This window comes from Nycticebus coucang, chromosome 16 (genome assembly GCF_027406575.1).
Source record: "Nycticebus coucang isolate mNycCou1 chromosome 16, mNycCou1.pri, whole genome shotgun sequence".
NCBI classification, from domain to species: Eukaryota; Metazoa; Chordata; class Mammalia; order Primates; family Lorisidae; genus Nycticebus; species Nycticebus coucang.
In genome coordinates this window covers 42843793-42861460 of record NC_069795.1, presented here as the reverse complement: position 1 = coordinate 42861460, position 17668 = coordinate 42843793, and the positions used below count along the sequence as shown (strand labels likewise).

General features: G+C 38.1%; 1 protein-coding gene across 1 annotated transcript in view; it reads left to right on the top strand.

The window, feature by feature from the left end:
* The window catches only part of PROS1 (protein S), a 108494-nt gene extending 102958 nt beyond the window's left edge, over nucleotides 1-5536 (top strand). Inside the window, exon 15 of the mRNA XM_053565337.1 lies at nucleotides 3143-5536. Within this exon, the coding sequence (XP_053421312.1) occupies nucleotides 3143-3303 (161 nt within the window). The 3' untranslated portion in view covers nucleotides 3304-5536. The remainder of the gene's footprint in view (nucleotides 1-3142) is intronic.
* Nucleotides 5537-17668: the final 12132 nt, after the last annotated feature.

Here is a 17668-nt window from a genome sequence, read left to right as displayed (position 1 = left end):
GAATCACACCCTCTCCCTAGACTCAGCCAGGAAGAAATAGAGCTCCTGAACAGACCAATTTCAAGCACTGAGATCAAAGAAACAATAAAAAATCTTCCAACCAAAAAATACCCTGGTCCAGATGGCTTCACTCCAGAATTCTATCAAACCTTCAAGGAAGAGCTGATTCCTGTACTGCAGAAATTATTCCAAAAAATTGAGGAAGAAGGAATCTTCCCCAACACATTCTATGAAGCAAACATCACCCTGATACCAAAACCAGGAAAAGACCCAAACAAAAAGGAGAATTTCAGACCAATCTCACTCATGAACATAGACGCAAAAATTCTCAACAAAATCCTAGCCAATAGATTACAGCTTATCATCAAAAAAGTCATTCATCATGATCAAGTAGGCTTCATCCCAGGGATGCAAGGCTGGTTTAACATACGCAAGTCTATAAACGTTATCCACCATATTAACAGAGGCAAAAACAAAGATCACATGATCCTCTCAATAGATGCAGAAAAAGCATTTGATAAAATCCAGCATCCTTTTCTAATTAGAACACTGAAGAGTATAGGCATAGGTGGCACATTTCTAAAAGTGATTGAAGCTATCCATGACAAACCCACAGCCAATATTTTACTGAATGGAGTAAAACTGAAAGCTTTTGCTCTTAGAACTGGAACCAGACAAGGTTGTCCTCTGTCACCTTTACTATTCAACATAGTGCTGGAAGTTCTAGCCAATACAATTAGGCAAGACAAGGAAATAAAGGGAATCCAAATGGGAGCAGAGGAGGTCAAACTCTCCCTCTTTGCTGACGACATGATCTTATACTTAGAGAACCCCAAAGACTCAACCACAAGACTCCTAGAAGTCATCAAAAAATACAGTAATGTTTCAGGATATAAAATCAATGTCCACAAGTCAGTAGCCTTTGTGTACACCAATAACAGTCAAGATGAGAAGCTAATTAAGGACACAACTCCATTCACCATAGTCTCAAAGAAAATGAAATACCTAGGAATATACCTAACGAAGGAGGTGAAGGACCTCTATAAAGAAAACTATGAAATCCTCAGAAAGGAAATAGCAGAGAATATTAACAAATGGAAGAACATACCATGCTCATGGATGGGAAGAATCAACATTGTTAAAATGTCTATACTTCCCAAAGCTATCTACCTATTCAATGCCATTCCTATCAAAATACCAACATCGTACTTTCAAGATTTGGAAAAAATTATTCTGCGTTTTGTTTGGAACCAGAAAAAACCCCGTATAGCTAAGGCAGTTCTCTGTAACAAAAATAAAGCTGGGGGCATCAGCATACCAGATTTTAGTCTGTACTACAAAGCCATAGTGCTCAAGACAGCATGGTACTGGCACAAAAGCAGAGATATAGACACTTGGAATCGAATTGAAAACCAAGAAATGAAACTAACATTTTACAACCACCTAATCTTTGATAAACCAAACAAGAACATACCTTGGGGGAAAGACTCCCTATTCAATAAATGGTGTTGGGAGAACTGGATGTCTACATGTAAAAGACTGAAACTGGACCCACACCTTTCCCCACTCACAAAAATTGATTCAAGATGGATAAAGGACTTAAACTTAAGGCATGAAACAATAAAAATCCTCCAGGAAAGCATAGGAAAAACACTGGAAGATATTGGCCTGGGGGAAGACTTCATGAAGAAGACTGCCATGGCAATTGCAACAACAACAAAAATAAACCAATGGGACTTCATTAAACTGAAAAGCTTCTGTGCAGCTAAGGAGACAATAACCAAAGCAAAGAGACAACCTACACAATGGGAAAGGAGATTTGCATATTTTCAATCAGACAAAAGCTTGATAACTAGGATCTATAGAGAACTGAAATTAATCCACATGAAAAAAGCCAACAATCCCTTATATCAATGGGCAAGAGACATGAATAGAACTTTCTCTAAAGACGACAGATGAATGGCTAACAAACACATGAAAAAATGTTCGTCATCTCTATATATTAGAGAAATGCAAATCAAAACAACCCTGAGATATCATCTAACCCCAGTGAGAATGGCCCACATCACAAAATCTCAAAACTGCAGATGCTGGCATGGATGTGGAGAGAAGGGAACACTTTTACACTACTGGTGGGACTGCAAACTAGTACAATCTTTCTGGAAGGAAGTATGGAGAAACCTCAAAGCACTCAAGCTAGACCTCCCATTTGATCCTGCAATCCCATTACTGGGCATCTACCCAGAAGGAAAGAAATCCTTTTATCATAAGGACACTTGTACTAGACTGTTTATTGCAGCTCAATTTACAATCACCAAAATGTGGAAACAGCCTAAATGCCCACCAACCCAGGAATGGATTAACAAGCTGTGATATATGTATACCATGGAATACTATTCAGCCATTAAAAAAAAATGGAGACTTTACATCCTTCGTATTAACCTGGATGGACGTGGAAGACATTATTCTTAGTAAACATCACAAGAATTGAGAAGCATGAATCCTATGTACTCAATTTTGATATGAGGACAATTAATGACAATTATGGTTATGGGGGGGGAACAGAAAGAGGGAAGGAGGGAGGTGGGTGGGGCCTTGGTGTGTGTCACACTTTATGGGGGCAAGACATGATTGCAAGAGGGACTTTACCTAACAATTGCAATCAGTGTAACCTGGCTTATTGTACCCTCAATGAATCCCCAACAATAAAAAAAAAAAAAAAATGATTTCCATGTAGCTATAATGTAGAGTTGAAAAAATGATTTAGCAATGCTTAAACTGTTGCTCACATTTAAAGAGAAAATAACATGTAATTTGCATAATAAACTAGAATATTACAGGTAAGAATATGCTTGTTTATTTCTACTCTTCTTTAAGTGTGCTTATTTATCTTAAGTTTGGATGGAACTACTTGTGTTTATGAAATCAGAGAAAATCATGATTTACTGAATTCAGTGCCAAACAAAATGCCTTCTATATAGGAGTTACTTAATGTATATTTATTGAATAGCATTACATCATTAACTTTTCATTTAAGATTAAGATTTAGTTGGAAATTGAGAAGTTTGAAGGACTCTTCTAACCATTAACAAATTAGTTGCTAAAATTATTGGACTAATAGCCTGATATTCTGTTTTTACAGATGTTCCATTCAATGCCACCCCAGTGAATGCCTTTTATAATGGCTGCATGGAAATGAATATTAATGGTGTACAGTTGGATCTGGATGAAGCCATTTCTAAACACAATGATATTAGAGCTCACTCGTGTCCATCAGTTTGGAAAAATACAATGAATTCTTAAGGCATTTTTCTCTGCTGATAATATCTGTTCCCTGTGTGTAATTATACTTTTGTTTCAATAACAGCTGAAAAGTTTTACCATGATGTGAAGTTTTTGATTATTTTGTGGTACTTTAGCCTTCCTGGAATTTTAAACAGTCCTTTTCAAGAAAAAATAAATTCTGTTACGGTATCAATCATGTTAAAAAAAAAAATCCTTCCTTCTGTTGCTGTCTAGAAATTAAATAATAGAACACATAAAAATTTTAAATTTGAATCTTTTGCTACCAGTGACATAATTTCAATTTTTTTGGTAAAAGTAAATTTCAGTTTTGTCATCATGAACTAGTGTTCAAATATGTATTTTTCCCAGAAGGCAAAGAAATAAAGCCAAACAAAAGTGTGTGTAATTAAATATTATCCATCATAGGCAGCATTTTGTTTTTCCCTAATGAAGGCAGAAGAGATGGTCTATTAAATATGAATTAAGTGGAAGACCATAAAGCTTTATTCCAAAATAATCAATCCCCTGGGGGAGCAGCATTGGCTTTATCTTCTTATTACAAGGCTTCACATTTGTGCCAGTATCTTTACTGAATTAGAAGTGGGACAAATTTTCAAGAGCGCAGCACATGAATCTCGCTTCTTGGGAATTGGATTCTGTGAAGAGACATTGTATTTTGTTGGAATTGGTATAGAAATTGCAGATTGAGACATATCTTAAAATTGGCTGTGTGAGTCAGAAAAGCTTTGTATCGGAAAAGACACAATATAGCGAAAGAAAGAAGTAAGAACAAATAATGGAAGTTTATAGTTTTCCTTCAATCTAAGTTTTAATTACCAAGGAAATTGCCAGAATGAGATTGTCAAAGAACAAAGGAACTATGAAAACTAGAGCAATTTTTAACAAAAAAGATGACCACAGAGAAATATAGTTACTATTCTGTTTTTGTAATCAAAGGGGTAAAGCCACATACTTGCTAGAACTGTGATGCACTTGAAGTGGAAGTTTGATCACTCTTGAATCTATTATTACAGCAGGTGTGTATCAAATGTTTCATTGACAGTTTTAGAAAATAAACCTCGTTTTTACTATAGATATTTTCTGTCACATAAAACATAAATTGGTGTATAATTTTCAAATATATGTAAATAATATCTTTATTCTATCAACTCTTTGAACAGAACAAAAAATTACATTATATACTTCTAATTCTTCATACAGCACAGTACTACAGTGAAAAACAGATGTAGCTGAAATATTTGATGAATAGTTATGGCTGGCTTGTACGCTGGAGTTCATAAAGTGAAGGAAAGCAAAAATAATATGTATTGAGTGTCTGACACATGCCAGAAATTGCATTAGATCATCTTATTGGATGCAATTTTTTTCCCAATTGCCACCATATACTGTGGGTGATAAATATCAGCAAGTGACTGGTGATAATTACGTTGGTATAAAAAAGCAGGGAAGAAGAAAATCTGGGAGAAAATATAAGAAAGGACAAAAAGACCATAAGAGAGGGAAAAATGAATTTCTTCTGGGGAAGAGTTCTCTGCTTCTCATTCAGTTATGCCAACATGGAAGGACAAGGATTGATCAATTCCACATTTCACATTAGAAACAGAAGCCTTCCTACATGCAGTGACGTTTACGAGGCCCCAGACACTCATTTATAAATTTTGTCTGTCTTTGAGTCGCGCTTACCTTACTAGAGAGAGAGAGAGAGAACATCTAGACCTGTAGCTAAGAATCTTTGATTTTAATCTTTGCCAGGAAATACAGATTTCTACTTTTAAAACCTTGGTAGAGAACAGTGATTTCATGGCGGTAAAGTGGAGATTCAGTGTATTTGAGCCTTGTACAGAGAAAAAAATTCAAAATAAAGGCCCATTACAGAGAGGTTCCTTAGAATACCATTTGCAGTGATAGGTGAGAGCTGTGAGTACAGGGTCACTGACGTCATTTCTTCTGTCTGAACATGTAATTCACGTCCCGTTTGAGTATGAGAATATGACAAGTATTTCCAATATTCTTTTCAGTCTGAAATTAAAAAACTGGAATGATTACTGGAAAGAGGACTTTTTGTGTATAAAAAATTATTTTTTCCCACAAAATAATTGCCTTATTTCTTTTGGAAATCTCTCCAGGGGTCCTCAAACTGCGGCCTGCGGGCCACATGCGGCCGTGTGATTGTATTTGTTCCCGTTTTGTTTTTTTACTTCAAAATAAGATATGTGCAGTGTGCATAGGAGTTTGTTCATAGTTTTGTTTTTTTTTTTAAAACTACAGTCTGGCCCTCCAATGGTCTGAGGGACAGTGAATTGGCCCCCTGTTTAAAAAGTTTGAGAACGCCTCTTTAGACATTTGATTTCTATTGTCAGTGAGAACTAAACTAATATGGAAGAGGACTGGAACATTTGAAATTTTCATTTCTAATTTCTTCAGGTAGCTGTTAATATGGATTTCGGAGATGACAGGATGTGAGTGATAAATTTCTCATTCATTCATTTAGCAGCAGATATTTCTCAAGCACTGAGTTTGTATATGTGGGGTCAAAGGCAGAAGAATGACAGAGGGCTAAACCCAGATGAATAGGAAGTAACAGTACTCAAGTTGGCCATTGGTAGTACTAGGGTTCTGGTTCCTGGGAGCTACAAAGTGGCTCTTTTCAGGTTATTCTAAAAAATGAAGTGATAAAATCTTTGGTCATTGGTCCTGTGACAGAGCCGTTTGCTCCTCATCAATAATATTGTTCTGATGGTGACCTTACATGTGAGTTTCTTGCTACAGTGACTTTCAAGCATTCAGAGAACTCATATTTGAAAGTTGGATTTCTCCTGTGGAAGAGACGTTGTTCAAGGGTTTATCTAGTAATGTACTGGAAGCCAGTCCCAGCCTCTGGCTGTCTTGTGTGCTTGTTTGCGAGTGTGAAGGCAAGAGGCCAGCACTCTTATGAAGTTTTTAGAACATAGTAATATAAACAGTGCCAGGTGAGATTACCAAATCAAACTGATGATGAGAGGTGAAGCTGGGAGCATCAGAAGTGAGAGGGGAACTGAGTGTGAGGAGATTTGGAACAAGTGGCAGATCAATAAGGCTGGAGGCATTTCCTAAGCCGTAGTCCACATGCTGTGCTTTGGACCTGCCAGGGGGAGCAATTTGCTTACCTCGTAGCTAATAGCATCCAGTGAATTTACAAACTCATTTCTTCTAACCTCCTTGTTGCAATAAACCTTCTCCATAGATAACCCTATTTTGGCGGGAGACAAATAGCCCAATAAAATCTGCAACTTATTAGTGATTAATCCTTTTTTTTTTTTTTGTATTTTTGGCCAGGGCTGGGTTTAAACCCACCACCTCCAGTATATGGGGCCAGCACCCTATTCCTTGAGCCACAGGCGCTACCCCAGTGATTAATTCTTTTTCCTTCTAAAGTTTCAAACTGGCATCTGAAATCTCACACTGTCACTGGAGTGTTCCTAATGTCCCCATGGAAAACCACTTGGTACATCAGATCCTTCCTTCAGTTAATTTGAAAAGAAAGGACCTATATATGTACTGACGTATGAAAAATCTAGCATTATTATCTGGAGTTCCCAAGTAATGAACAGAAAAATTTAATTAAAATGAAGCCAGAGTGAACACTGAGGCTGAGTCTGAAGCTTCCAATGAAGAGTATCTTCCTGAACCAACTCAGCATACACAGAATAGTCACAGTGGACTAACAGCCGGCTCTTCTGGAAAAAGGCACAGTCTTAGTCTGCCTTATACGTGTAGCTGGTAAGGTGCAAAGCTGGGGTTCAAAGCCAGAATGTCTGGCTCAAGAATTCATAACCAAATTTGAAACTCGACAGTTTTTATAGTCTTACTGGTTAGCCCAGCACTTAGTAAATGGATTATTGTTGGAGTAAAGGATTCCAACAAATCTAATAATGTGTTCAATAGAACTAATTCTATCTCCAGCTATACATATAATTGGCTGTGATAGTAAGTCTTGGTTGTTAATATGATCACCTTAACAGGTTTGAAGTGTGATGTTATTTAATTGAATTAAATTGCTGGCACTTGATTCTTATATAATTAGAAATCTGGGCTAAGTACTATCTTAGGAAAACAATTGAGTGGGGTAGCAGACACATGGACAAGTAAATCAGGAGATCCTCATGGGAAACCAGAGTTACAAACCACATCTTCAGCTTCTGTAGATACTTCTCTAGGGGTCTGTACTCCCCCTTCCTTGCCCCTTCTGTCTTCTGTGCATATGTGAGTGGGGTGCAGGGCCAGGCACACCCATGCACAGAGAAAGACAGAAAACAAAAGAATGAGTGAAAATTAGAGGAGAAAGAAGGATAGGGAGGAACAAAAATGTGTGTGAACAAAACCAGGGGGAGAGAAAAAGATGAAAAAAAAAAAAGACAAGAAAAAATGAAAATGGATTCAGTGAAAGATTGGGTAAGATACCAAATAAAGAATGAGGGAGAGGAAAGAAAGAAGTAAATAAAGATACTTGATGAAGAAGGTGAGGTGGGGATGGAGAAAAAGCAGATAAATAAATATCCTCTTTCCTGTAACACTTAAATGAGAGTAGATATGACAAATGGATAGAGACAGAGATAGTGAAATTGAGATAGAAATTAAATGAAAAAGAAAAGACTAAAAGAGGGAAAGAAGAAAATGTTAGGCGATAAGAAAGGAAGACAGAGAGAGGGAAAGAAAAGAGACAGGATAAGCTTGTAAGAAAGAGGGGAGAAAAGAATTAGGTAGAGGGAAGGAGGGTCAACCAAACATAAAAGGGAGACAGACAGAAAGAGCACATATAAATGGAAAGAAAGCAAGACCGCCAGAAGAAAAACAAGAAAGGCAGATACAGAGATTTTACCAGAGAGGACTATGTCCAGAAAGAAAAAGGAACCGTAGATAAATGATTAAAAAATGAATAAAAGATGAAAAAAAAGAAAACAACAGAAAGATGAGAGAAGAGGGTCATAGAGATAAAGGAAAAGTCACAAAGAGAAATGGACAGCGAGGCAGGAAGAAGAGAGTGCTCAGCAAGTTTTTTCAGGGTGAGGATGGCCACTTGAAGAACTGCAGTGAAGACAATGACCCCAGGCCGTGGAGTCGCTTTGGCTAAGTAGCTACTAGACATGACCTTGTGACATGCTGCCCCGAGGGGGTGGAGGAGCTTGCAATCTCTAATTTGTGATTTCTTGTCTTATTCCTGATCTTTCTGGAGTTCAGCCAGTTTACCAGAGGGAGTTGTTAGCGATTGCATCCGGGAAACATAGAGTGTGACTTTATGCTGGAATCAGAGCTGTGAAAACTTTTAAACCAAATGTCTTACAACAAGCACAAACATCATTGGCTGTGGCTGGCATGCTAATGGTGGTCTAGAAGTGCAAATGGGCAACTCCTGGATGGCAGGAGAGAAAGCAAACTCTGTTAGAATCAATCAGCAAGATGATGCTGTAGTTACCTTCCTAAATACGTGCTCAATACCTCTGTAGAAGGGTTTTCTCAATTTCAAACGTTCCTCTGACTTTGAGATAACTCAAGAAATATATAGAATAATTGTTCTAGAAATTTTAAATATTTCTCCTTTTATTTTTCTGCAAGCACCATTTTTTAAAAGGATTTTCTCAGAACTCATAACTTGGTGTTCTTAAAAGCCTTTGGCAAATGTATACGCAACCAAAACTAGTAGCTTTCAAAGAAAATTTTCTCTCATGCCAAGCCAATTTGAGCACAACTTCAATACTTCCTGGTATCTGTACTTTTCCCTATGATGTATAAAATACTCTCTAGAGGGCGGCGCCTGTGGCTCAGTCCGTGGGGCGCCGGCCACATATACTGAGGGTGACGGGTTCAAACCCGGCCGCGGCCAAACTGCAACCAAAAAATAGCCGGGCGTTGTGGCGGACGCCTGTACTGCCAGCTACTTCGGAGGCTGAGGCAGGAGAATCGCTTTAAGACCAGGAGTTGGAGGTTGCTGTGAGCTGTGTGAGGCCACGGCTCTCTACCGAGGGCCATGGAGTGAGACCCTGTCTCTACCAAAAAAAAAAAAAAAAACTCTCTAGAAATGTCTTAGAAGACTAGGGATCTATAGCTTTTATTTTATTTTTTTTTGTTTTTTGGGGTTTTAATGTTTATTTTTGTTTTCTTAATTGAGATGAATCTTTTTTTTTTTTTTTCCGTAGAGACAGAGTCTCACTTTATGGCCCTTGGTAGAGTGCCGTGGCATCACACAGCTCACAGCAACCCCCAACTCCTGGGCTTAAGCGATTCTCTTGCCTCAGCCTCCCAAGTAGCTGGGACTACAGGCGCCCGCCACAACGCCCAGCTATTTTTTTTTTTTGGTTGCAGTTCAGCGGGGCTGGACTTGAACCCGCCACCCTCGGTATATGGGGCCGGCGCCTTACCGACTGAGCCACAGGCGCCGCCCGAGATCTATAGCTTTTAAATACTCACTGTTTTGTTTTTTTTTTTCCACTCATTAGCTCAGATGCGTCTTACAAAAGCTCTGTGCATAAAGCATGGCATCCAGTTGGTTTTCCCTTCATTTTCTTCCCTCCTAAGAAGGAAAACTGAACCTTAATGGCCCTGATTACTGGAAAGGTACTGGCAGAATAATATAGACTCTTCTTGGTGATTACATTAGGGCCACGCAACTAACCGTTGTTAGGGGAAGACTTGTGAGAAGACTTCTCATTACTTTCTGTCCCATCGGCTGAAGTATCTAAAATAGCCAACAAAGGAAGAAAAATCAGTAAAATTATTAGTCTTAAATCTCATTTGCTTCACAATAACTATGATCCTTCAATTCAATTCTTTCCAACACATAGAACCTGAGCACCTACTAAGTGCAGTAACGACTATTTGTGGAACACATGCTATATGACGACCATGACACTGTTCTGGGCATTAGGGTGCACGAATGAACAAAACATAAATGTCTATGTGCCTATGTACAAATACAGTCATGAAGATGACCAACCCACAGGCAAAGGTGTTGTCTGTGATTCCTCTCATATCTTGTCTTGATAGAATTTAATTTAATTCGCTTTTACCTTACTATCACACTAACAGATTTCAGATTAACTTTACAGTTAATGTTCAATTAAAAAAAAGTTCTGTGAGCATGAGACTTAGCTACAAACCTAATCAGAAGGACTGGTCAGTGTTATTGAGAAGTAATCTTTCAGGCTCTCTAAGACTACCGTCACCGAGGGAGAGATCACTCATTTTCTCTTTGCCTATTGCATCAATTTGGAACTTTCAAGAAGCCAAGAGGGAATAGGCAGGTGTCAAGGATTATCTTGACTCCTAATTCATATGCTAAATGCCTAAACTCTGGTTTTGATATTTGGTCTGTAAGAGGTAGTTAAGGTTACATAAGGTTGAGAGGGAAGGGCCATAATCCAATGTGACTGGTGTCATTTTATAAGGTGAGAGAAACATCAGGCATGATCACACACAGAGGAAAGACTAGGTGGGGAAATAGCAAGAAGGTGGTCATCTGTGAACCAAGGGAAGAGGACTCAGGAGAAACTAAACTTGCCCACACATTCATCTGGTCTGTGACCTGAATCTCCAACATTGTGAGACAGTCAATTTGGTTTTTGTTTTGTTTTTTATGACACAGCATCCTACTCTGTTGCCCTGGGTAGAATGTAGTTGTGTCATCATAGCTCACTTCAACCTCAAATTCCTGGGCTCAAGCACTTCAGCCTCCTTAGTAGCTGGGAGTATAGGCGAATTCCACTAGGACCAACTAAAATTTTCTATTTTTATTAGAGACTGGGTCTTGCTCTTACTCAGGCTGGTCTTGTACTCCTGAGCTCAAGCAATCATCTTGCCTTAGCCTTTACCAAATGCTAGGATAATAGGTGTGAGCCACCGTGCCTGGCCTCAATTTCTGTTATTTAAGCTTCCTAATCTGTAGTATTTCGTTTTGGCAGCCCTAGCAAAATAACATAGCAGGCAGTATATTTACTGGATACTGGATAACTCTCGTGAAGGAAAGAGGAGGGGGGCGCAGGATGAGTAGAGAGAATCTTCAGGTAGCCATGTACGTCTGACACCTGTGACCGAAAAGAAGAAAGTAGGTTGATAGGGAGTCCCAGACCTCAGTGTGTTTCTGAGAAGGTTTCAGCTGGGTGGATGAGCAAATCCTGAAAAGTCTGCCCACGGGAAGGGTCATGAATCAGGCAGGAGGGGCCTGGTGTAAGTGCCCTGGCTGCCCACAGTCACTGGCTGGGAAGTGCCCCAAGTGGATCTAGAGTGGTAACCACCAGGGCTGGCAGTCAGCGGTGCTCCCTTTGGGAAGTTCTCTTGAAGGTATCTGAGCAGAACATCTTTCATGTCTGCTACGGTCGAGCTGTTAGCTCCTGATTAGATTTGTACTCAAAAACAGACCCTCCATATTTTACACTAAATATAGCAGAAAATCTGTAAGTTGACCACTAAAGGGACTGTCATAAGCTGGTCAACATATGGAAGTGGTCAACACGAGGAACTAGGCCCCCAGTACTGATATGTACATGTGGTACATGCCTATTCTATCCACATTAGGTCCATTTAAGGATGTGGCCAACTATGGAAGTTTTATTGTACTCCTTTGTTACTGACAGTACATTTAAAGAGTATGGACTCACTGATTGCAAGTAGTATAAAGTCAATTGGAATGAGTTTAAACAAAAGAAGAATTTTGAAAAGGTATTTGGCTAACTTACTGAGTTCCAGGGATAAAAGAATACACTTGGGATTTGGATTCCTGTAGTGAACTAGGGAAGTTTCCTTACTTTCTCATTGTTGTTTCTTCCTGAGCAACCACATATGTGTTACTCTCCCAACACATCCTGGTTTCCTCAAATTTTAGCTTATGCAGTATTATTAGCTGTATGCCCTATAGCTTTAGGAAAAGGATAATATTTGAAAACCTTAAAATATGTATTTCTGCTGTTTGTTTTCACCATCACAATTTTCACCAACATCATTGGAACTTGCCTTCAGCCCCATATGGTGTTCTGAACAGAAATGCTAATTCACTAAGCCCTCACGTTAATGGTCATTAACAAAAGAAATAGACTCTGACTTGCTTGTAAATTGTGCGAGGAGGAAGGTAAGGAAATAATTAACTAGCACAATTCATTTAGATGTATTTCCTCTGAGAGCATTAAAATGTCTTTGTTGCTTCCTGAAAGAATTACTTGAAAGCATTAATATATTGTGGTTCTTTTATATAATTTTCAAATAGCTGATTGTGTGGTTTTAGAAAGTATATTAAAAAAAAGACTCTAGAGTTTCATATTTAATTTACCCTTCATTTGTAGACCACATATTCATTTAAGTAAAAATTACATTTCATGATTTAATCATTTATAGGCACTTATTATATAATGCTTTTTTCTTTTTTAATTTTTAAAATCTCTTATCAAAAACAATTGTAAGTCCTTTTTGGAGTGGGCAGAATGGAGATATTAAATAACTAAATATGAAATAAGAAAAAGCATTTTAATTAATAAAGCTGTGTTTCTGAAAGTAGCTATCATCTACTTTATTTTAGTTATATTTGGTTTGACTGGGAACTCAAAGTTGTCTGTCTATTGGATCTAGGAGAGTTGTTTCATCATCATGTTGAAATAAAGTCAGGTAAAGTATATATATTTCAAAATTTATTGCAAGGATTCTGTATTACTTTCTCTTCAGGGGTCTACTCAGAAATGTTTCCAGTTTAAGAAATATTTTAGCTCTATTAATTGTATAAAAAATATACAACATATAACGTTTATCTTACTGGTGAGGAAAGAAGCTCAGAATACTTGTTATGAGTTGTACGAGTTTATTAATATGCTTTTTTATTTTTGTCTTTAACAGCTGTGATGATTAATTTCAGTTGTCCAGCTTAACTGGATTAAGGACTTCCAGACAGCAGTTTAAGCATTTTTTCTGGGTATGTCTGTAAGGATGTTTGTGGAAAAGATGGGCTCTTCAATCAGAGAATGACTAAGGAAAATCTGGCCTCCCCCAGTGTGGGTGGGAACCATCCACTAGGCTGAGGCTAAAATAGACCACAAAGGCAGAGGGAAGGGGAATTCTCCCCCTTCTGGAGCTGACACATCCTGCTCTTGAACATTGATGAACTCCAGGCTTTTTAGGCTTTGGGCTCTGGAATTTGCACCAGTGGCCCCTCAAGGCTCTCAGGCTTCAGTCCTGGACTGAGAGTTACACCCTTGCTTTCCTGGGGCTGAGACCTTCAGATTTGCACTGAGCTTCACTACTGGGTCTCTAGCTTGCCAGTGGCCTATTGCCAGACTTCTCAGCCTTCATGATTGCATGAGCCAATTCCCCTAATAAATATCTTTTTATATAGCCCTCTGTATATATCCTATTGATTCTGTCTCTCTAGAGAACTCTGACAAATGCAACAACTTAGATTTAGCACTTTGCATCCACCTTTTCACGGATGCTTTCAGTGTAGTACCTACGTGGAATCTGTGGTAATAGAGACAAGTGTGAGATGTTGCTACATGTGCTCAATTGATCTCCCTGACTCCAACCTTTCCGCTCTCCTGCAGAATTCTTTAGTCAAAGGACTCAGAATTAAGTTCTCATTAAAGACCAAAGGGGCTAGTCCTATAGTTAAGCCCATTAAAAAAGCAGAATACCTGCCTGGCCACTAATTGCTTTATTTTATATTCAAGCTCTCTGGGGAGTTTTAGGATTTGCAAGGTCCTTCAGTCCTTTTCCCCACCTACTGTTCCCACCCATGTCTCTACCCTCTCAGGTCAGTCTGTGGCCCTTCCCTGGTGCCATTTCATCCATTTGCCTTTATCATTTAGTTTTCACTGGTTATATTTTTATGTTTTTTATTTTACTAAGATAGCCTTCCACGACTTTATTCAGATTTTTTTCAAATCACTTTATCTATTCTCCTTTGTAGCACTTAACCACATTTATATATAATTTCACAAAAATGTTTATTTACAGTATTTCTCTCTCCATCGATTATGGTGTTTATGAAAGGATGGGCATCATCTGGACCCTAGTGCTGGTGTTGAGTAAAAAGTTTTTACTTATTTGTTGAATAAACAAATAAATTCTATTGTTTATATGTACTTGCTTTACTTTCTTACTAACCATTCTGAAAAAATGTACATACAGGGAAAATACCTATTAATCTTTCTGAATCTATAGCTGCTTCTGGAAATACTGACTCCTAAAATACAAACAACTTCATAGATACTTGAAAAATCTTGGTTCATTAAAATCATGAGGCACTGGTGGTAGTCAAAGGGAGAAGGAATAAAATAAAAAAGAATGAGACGTGTGAGTTTCAGTAAACACTTTTTAGCACGCTGAGATGAACTATCATATGCTTTGCTATCATGTCCTCTAGAACAGAGAATAGCTCAACAATGAAATTTTTCAGCCCTGAGTGTTTATAGCAGAACATTAACAGAAGATGAAGGAAAACATCAAAGGCTCTGTGTTTATGTTTTGTCATTAAAGAAGCAAGAATGAGCCATCCCTACTTCAGACCACAACAGGATGATTTAGGCATTGCATCCTACAGAGATATTACCTTGTAAGGAAGATATTGACAGGCAAAGATGCATCCTGTTTCTCCTTTCATTCTTGGAATTTCATGTCTTAAGCAAACAGATGACTCATATTACTGCAGATTCTGTAGAATATCCCACATCCACAAATCATGCCAGAACTGTCTCAAAGGAAATCCTCTACTTTCATATCAACCTGGACATGTCATTATTTTTCAAATACTCGTACACAAGGAGTGTTTCATCATTATTTTGACATCTTTGGACATAACTCAAATGAATTCTACTCAGTCGCAAAGGAAGAAAAAAAAATCTACATTTAACAGACCCGTTTTCTTTCTCCAATTTAAAAGCTTAATACCCAGGTACACCTTTTCCTTTTGCACATGTCATACTTTTGACCACAGCACTGCTTTCTCTGACTGAATTTGACAATAAACTCCTGTTTCAGTCTTCATTTTGTTTCAGGTCATTAAGGTCAAAACAGAACCAGAAGACATTTGGCGGAGCAGGTCCTGGTCTTCGCCCTTCCATACTTTTCTTCAATCCCATTGCTTCAGGATGCTTTTTAGTTTTTCACTTTTGCTCACTACTTTTTTTTTTTCAACTGAGGTAAAATTCATGTAATATATAATTGTAGTCATTTTAAAGCCATTCAGTAGCATGTAGTGCATTTACAGGGTGCTGGCTAAATTCTTTTAATTCTTTTCCTTCTCTCTGGTTGGCCCCCTATGTTAGTGTTCTCCAGAGATGCAGAACTACTAGGAATATTTACAGATATTATTTATTATGGAAATTGGTTCACATGATTCTGGAGGCCAAGGATTCCCATGAGATGCTATCTGCAAACTGGAAAACCAGGGGAGCTGGTAATATAATCTGTGTCTAAAGGCTTGGGAACCAGTGGAGTCCTTGGTGTAACTACCACCCTGTGGCCAATAGCCTAAGGATCTGGGAGTACTGGTGCAGTCTACCAGTTTGAAGGCTGGACAGCCTGAAGTACTGATGTCCAAGAGCAGGACAAGATGGATGTCCCAGCTTTAAGAGAGAGAGTCTGTCTTATTTTGTTCTAATCCATTTCACAATGGATTGGATGAAGACCATACGCACTGGTGAGAAAGAATCTTCTTTACTCAGTCTACTGATTCAAATGCTAATCTCTTCCAAAAATATCCTCACAGACACACTCGGATGATGTTTTATTAGCTATTTGGACATCCCTTAGCCTAGTCAAGTTGCCAAGTCAAATTAATCACACCCCTTTTCATAGAAATTAAACAAATTTTTATTATCTCCTGTGCCTGAGCTCAACCCTGTGCCTCCAGCACTCACCAGATAAACTAATGTTTAAATTCCTGAGGAAACAGAGGCCTCACAGTCTTTCGTTGTCCACCTAGCTTTCTCTCACTCTTTACCTTTTCTTCTCTAAGGAAAAGAGAAAGCAATGTTTTTCCTTCCCAGGACAATACTTCCCTTCTGCTCCTACTTCATTTTCTCTCTCTTTTTGGCATCGGAGCCACCCACTTCCCTGCTTCTCTATGTTCTTAATAAGTCCTTTCTTTTGCCCATTTCCCCTAATCTACAAACTTATCCAAGATTTCTCCATCCTCCTATCAGTCTTTGATCAATTCTACCTATACCTGGACAGCTACCTATTTTTCGCCTTTCCTTCATCACTGCTAAACTTCTCAGGAGAGTAATGGTCTCTCTTATTCTCTTTTTCACTTAAAATAAATGTTCTGTTTACAATTTAACCCAAGCCAAAGGCCTTATTATAATTTTCATAGATTTTAACCAGATTTGAGACATGATGACTGAGGCTTCCTGTCTGATCTGCGATATCTTGTTCTTTGAGTTATATACCCTGCCTTTCTCAGGAATCTTTTACAGCCTCTCTGGTGTGTGTGTGTGTGTGTGTGTGTGTGTGTGTGTGTGTGTGTGTGTGTGTGTGTGTGTGTGTGTTTAAGTAGGGGGAAATTCTGGGAAAGTCATCCTTTAAATGTGAATTTTTCCAAACTTTATCTTTGGCTTTCTATTCACTTTGTATTCACATAATCTTCCATTGCATCTCCTGTTTTCTATTTTAATTGCTTTGTAAACTAAAAAACAGTACCAAAAGCATTACAAAGTCAACTTGTGACTTTGGGGAGATTTGGAACCATAACATAAAATTGTTCACCCTAAGCACAAAATTACTTTTAAGTTCTGAGTTTTAGTTTAACTCAGGTAGATCTTTTTATTCAATGACATTATATCCACCGTAGTTTAATTTTAAAAAGAGTATGTTACTGAGTCTAAGCTTCCCTTAGTCGCCTCTGGTTTTGAGTTCCTATTTCTTCCAGTGTAGATTGCTCTGTATATTATTTTACTGTCCTTTTCATACCATCCATACCTGTTATGACATTATCATCTAGAACTGGAAGATAGACTCTTTTCTCCAAATTTTCCCAAAGATACTTGACACAATGAATTTGTTGGTGTAGGAGACTTACTAAAAGTTTGATGTATCAGATGGCAGTTAAGTTCATCCTTATAAATACTGATTGATATCAACTATACCTGCTTATGAATTTCTCAGTTTTCATACCAAGTGATCATTTTCCATTTGCCTCAGTCCCTTGCTCCTTAAATATTTTTTGCATCTATAATGAACAATGGGAACCATTCTTTTAATGTCTTCCTGGAAAATTAATTTTTTCAGTATGAATTAGGGACAGGTTGACCATCCCTAATCCAAAATTCTGAAATTCAAAGTGCTCCAAAATCCAAAATTTTGAGCTCCAATATGATGTCACAAGTGAAAAATTCCACACCTGATCTCATGT